The 4898-nt window shown below is 40.3% G+C and overlaps 1 protein-coding gene across 1 annotated transcript; it reads right to left on the bottom strand.

The window, feature by feature from the left end:
* Positions 1–354: 354 nt before the first annotated feature.
* Tmem225 (transmembrane protein 225) lies at positions 355–2813 on the bottom strand. The gene is given in 7 exon segments (XM_032910286.1): positions 355–542; positions 545–572; positions 575–654; positions 657–715; positions 1403–1535; positions 1806–1952; positions 2633–2813. Coding segments are annotated over 7 exon segments (816 nt in total).
* Between the last annotated feature and the right edge of the window lie 2085 nt (positions 2814–4898).

The following is a 4898-nucleotide window of genomic DNA, read 5'->3' as shown; positions in this document are numbered from 1 at the left end:
TATAATAGCAGCATTAAAGTAGAAATGAACGAACATGATGTAAAATCACCATCCATCCATCCATCCTGAAAAGTATTTTTATTAAGGGAATGAAGTAAATTAGGAAATGTCTAGAGGGAAATAATTTTTAATTAAAAAATCTTGCAAAGAAATGTAAAGTAATAAAAAGACATAATCTTAAAAATTAATAATGATGTGTCCACAGGTGTTTATAAATGGTTAGTCTTCCATTCAATATGTTCAAAACATTACACAGTAAAATTAGAAAAGTATTCCCTTATGGTTAGAGTTAACAGTGCAGCAAATACTATTCATTTAAACCTTTTATTAATGGAATAAATAACTATAGGGAAATCATTTATCAGGCCAAGGTTTAAAACAGACATTTTTCTGAATCTTTCCATTGCCACAGATGAGCGATTGGAAACATACAGCTAATTCCATAGCAATGACAGGTAGTATGAGAAAGGTGCAGACCATCAAGTCACAGAGCCGTCTACGACGTGATTGGAGATGTAGTTTGGATACAGAACCCTCCTTGATGGCATATCAGATTGCATATGGACGATATCCCCGAGGGCATTTCTGATCGTGGAGGAAGTGAAATAACTTGGATTGTATTCTGAGTCATTGCTTTTGCTACTTTCTGTGTGGGGGAATACAGAATTTCATGCATGCACATCTGTTTGTGCACTGTATGAAACTGAAGATACCAGGACAGGAAGCAAGGATCAGGATTAGTGTACATGGAGAGATGTAAGATCACTTCCTTCCATATTTAGAAGACCCTGACCCTAAGCTTTATGAACACTTCCCAGCTTTTTACTCAGAGGAAGAGGAATATAGCCATGTAACTTCATGTTTCTCAGCTCCTTGGGAGGTGTGTTTTTTCTGCCTGGTTCCTTGGGGAAGTGCAATTCTTATGTAAAAAATTCTTATGGCTTCCCAGGAGAAGGGACCTCACGTCTTGTTGGGGTCTCTTTGCATTACTTTAACTATATCTAGCTACTATCGCCAGCTGTCTTGTAATTACATGGGCACCAAACTCTATTCATTGAATGCCTGTCCTCTACTCATTTGAATACCTGTTCTCACCCATTGCTCATTGGTATGCTTTTTCATGGTTTTTTAATCTGCATTTAACTTGAAAGGTATTAAAAGGAGAAGACAAGGAATGTCCCTGGAGGCAGGCATAGCCTACCATGTCCAATTTCAGCTTTCTGCTCCTAAGAACCCTATTTAGAGAGTTAGTCCAGGTGATTTTTTTTTTCATCCTTTAAAGTACAGACTTTGGTATCTTCTCTGATTCTCCATTTTTGTCATTTCATATTTCTCTCCCTGGCTGTGGACTGACTCTCATCTCTCTTTAAGGGCCCCAGGGCTGAAGGGAGGACACTTACCACAGGTAAGAAAGAGGGCGATGGTTAAGTAGATGGTGAAAACTATCCATTTGGTCTTGTAATTAACGAAGTACACATACTGACCTTTATTTAGCTTGTGATGATACACAATGATTGCATAGAACAAAAGGCAACCTAGTGTTCAAAAGGAAAAGTCTTATTCTCAGGAAGTTTAAACCCATTAGTCAAGTCTTCACTCCCATTCACCCTATGGTGATAGGAACAACACATCCCGCCCAGCACGGCTGTTCCACAGAGTTATCCTAAGTCAGTGATAGATCTAATTCAGAAACAATATGTACCCTTGAATCAGAGAATTGGAAAGCTTAGCTATTTAAAGATTGCAGATTGGAACCCGCAAGCCCATTGCAACTTCCATCAATAGCAATGAAGCCAGGAAGCTACCTGTGAAGAAACTCAGGAAGCCAATAAGGAGATGCACACACTTATTTTGAGAAATCATGTAGGTGAACTGCAGACCTATGATCAAGTTTAGATAGATGGAAATGTTGAGACTCATCATCATCATCCGTCTGATTGCCTCCAGGCTCTCTGTTGGGAAGCAGAAGCTATATTGAGAGTAGGATATATATTTCTTCTAGATTCATTTTACCATTGCCTAGTCAAACTTTCATGAGGGTCAAAAAAATCAGAATACAGAGGAGAAAAGGAATAAAGAATAAAAGGCAATATATTCAGGGACAGAAAAATTGAACCAGCAGGTTTAGTGTCTTTATGAAAGTCTTTATAACTCAGGTAGGTCATTAAGTATTATACCATCCCCCATTTTTTTTACAGAGGTTAAAATCTTATATCTCCTTTAGGCCAGTCATTTCTTCATACCCACATGTGACTACTTGTACTGCTATTCTACTGCTACTGAATAGGTTTTTTCAAAAGTTCAGTGCTTAAGCTGAGGGTGGCTCATGCCTTTTAACCCAGTACTTGGGGAGGCAGAGGGCAAATGAACATCTGTGAATTTGAGGCCAGCCTGGTCTAGAGGAGTTCCAGGACATCTAGGGTTACACAGAGAAATGTGTCTTGAAAAAGACAAAAACAAACAAATAAACAATCAGTGCTTAAATCACTGAGACCCCAATCTTTTCTTCCAAGCATCTACATGATGACATTTTACAGCAAATGGCTTACAGTTGCCTGAGAAAGTTGCTCCCAGGAATAAAGGGTAAGTTGATTTCTCTTCCACCCACCACTTTCCATATTATAGTTCTGACCTTCAGGCCAAAAAGGAGGACAGCATCCCAGCCATGGACTGTGGGTAACTTTATCTTTTCTCACTTTGGGAATCAATTCCACCCAGTTTTCCATGATGAGTCCTGCTATCAACAGAAGTATGGCCCCAGAGGAGAAGAATATGTTGGCAGCCTGGATACTTCTGTTTGGAATGCGCATCATTGTGGATAAAAGTTTCTACCAGAGACTACCACACAACGCTTTTATATGTCCTTGATTTGATTAGTCAGAAGATGCAGGATGAACTCGGGATGTTCACTGACTGCAGAGATGTTGACAGAGACGTCAGTAGAGGTAGATAGAAGCTGAAGTAATCTGAAGAACAAAAAGATACCTCCTCCCTTTTTACCCACTCATATGAAGGGCAGACTGTTGTCAGAGCAACAAAACTCGCCATGGAATCCTCTGTCTGTTGGTTTGACCCTTGACCTTGGTACCTAGGGCATTGGAACAACCAAGGTTCTTTGAGAGAGCTTTTAATGTGGTGAGGTCTGATTTCTTATGCGCACACACACACACACACACACACACACACACACACGCACACACACACACACACACACACACACGAGAGAGAGAGAGAGAGAGAGAGAGAGAGAGAGAGAGAGAGAGAGAGAGAGAGAGAGAGATATCAGGAATAGACTTCAAAGACTTGAAGGGCTTCACTAAAGAGGTCCTAGTTCTATACTGCAGTCAGAATATTTGTGTAGGTGTTAGTGATACTCAGTGGAGTCTGTGAAAAGGAGAATCATAAGGTCTTTTGAATGAGTGCTCAGTTAGTTGGCACCATAAGAGGAAATACCCATTAGACATTTTGGATGTGTTGTAGGACCTTGGGTCTTCAATATGGTTTCTCAAAGAAGCCTATTTAATTAGGCTTTGAGGGAGACTCAAGCTCTGAAACTCAATTTGTCCTGCTACACTGGGCCATTTCATTCCACTGTCTTCAATAAGGCATAAGAATCACTTTCTGTCAGAACGGCCTTTTTAACTTGGCAGAGAACACGTTCTATGTAGTCCTTAAGGAGATATCATGGTATGCACTAGGTTTGTATCCAGAGGGATGCTCTAAAGCTCCTTAAATGCTTTTTGCTGAGCTAAAAGTGAAACTGTCTTGACATGCTTCTTTCCCTCCAATTAAAAATTTTTTCCTTTTATTGAAAATACTCATTTCTCATTCAGAGGATCCTGATTATAGTTCTCTCTCCCCTCCCAGTTTCTCCCTTCCACCTGCCCTTCAGAATCTACTTCCTTTTTGTCTTACTAGAAAAGAAAAGACTTCTAAGTGATAGCAACCAAACATGACAAAATAAAATACTATTAGATGAATTAAAATTTTTATTGGATATTTATTTATTTACATTTCAAATGTCATTATCCCCTTTCCTGGTTTCCCGTCCGTAATTGTCCTATCCCATCACCCCTCCCCTGGCTTCTTGCGGGTGTTTCCAGACCCACCCACCCACAACCCTGCCCTGACATTCCCCTATATGGGGCATCGAACCTTGGCAGGACCAAGAGCTTCTTCTTCAATTGATGCCCAACAAGGCCATCCTCTGCTATATATGCAGATGGAGCCATGAGTCTGTCCATGTATACTCTATGCATGGTGGTTTAGTACCTGGGAGATCTGATAAGTGGATATTGTTAGCATCTGCCTCTGTATTTGTCATGCTTTGGCAGAGCTTCTCAGGAGACAACTAAATCAGGCTCTTGTCAGCATGCACTTCTCAGCATCAGCAATATTGTCTGAGTCTGGTGGCTCTATGTATATGAGCTAGATCCCCAGGTGGGGCAGTCTCTGGATGACCTTTCCTTCAGTCTCAGCTCCAAACTTTGTCTCCATATTTCCTTCTATGAATATTTTTCTTCCACTTTCTAAGCAGGACTGCGGCATCCTCACTTTGGTTGTCCTTCTTGACCTTCATGTGGATTGTATCTTGGGTAATCTGAGCTTTTGGGGTAATATCCACTTATCAGTGAGTGCATAGCATGTGTATTTTTCTGTGACTGGGTTACCTCACTCAGGATGATATTTTCTAGTTCAATCCATTTGCCTATGAATTTCATGAAACCATTGTTTTTAATAGGTGAGTAGTACTCCACTGTGTAGATGTATCATAATTTCTGTATCCATTCCTCTGTTGGAGGGCATCTGAGTTCTTTTCAGCTCCTGGCTACTGTCAATAAGGTTGCTATGAAGATAGTGGAACATGTGTCCTTGTTATATGTTGGAGCATCTTTTGG

The sequence above is a fragment of the Rattus rattus genome, chromosome 8 (assembly GCF_011064425.1).
Source record: "Rattus rattus isolate New Zealand chromosome 8, Rrattus_CSIRO_v1, whole genome shotgun sequence".
Classification (NCBI taxonomy): Eukaryota; Metazoa; Chordata; class Mammalia; order Rodentia; family Muridae; genus Rattus; species Rattus rattus.
Note: the sequence above shows the minus strand (reverse complement) of the source record. Positions and strands in the feature narration are given on the sequence as shown.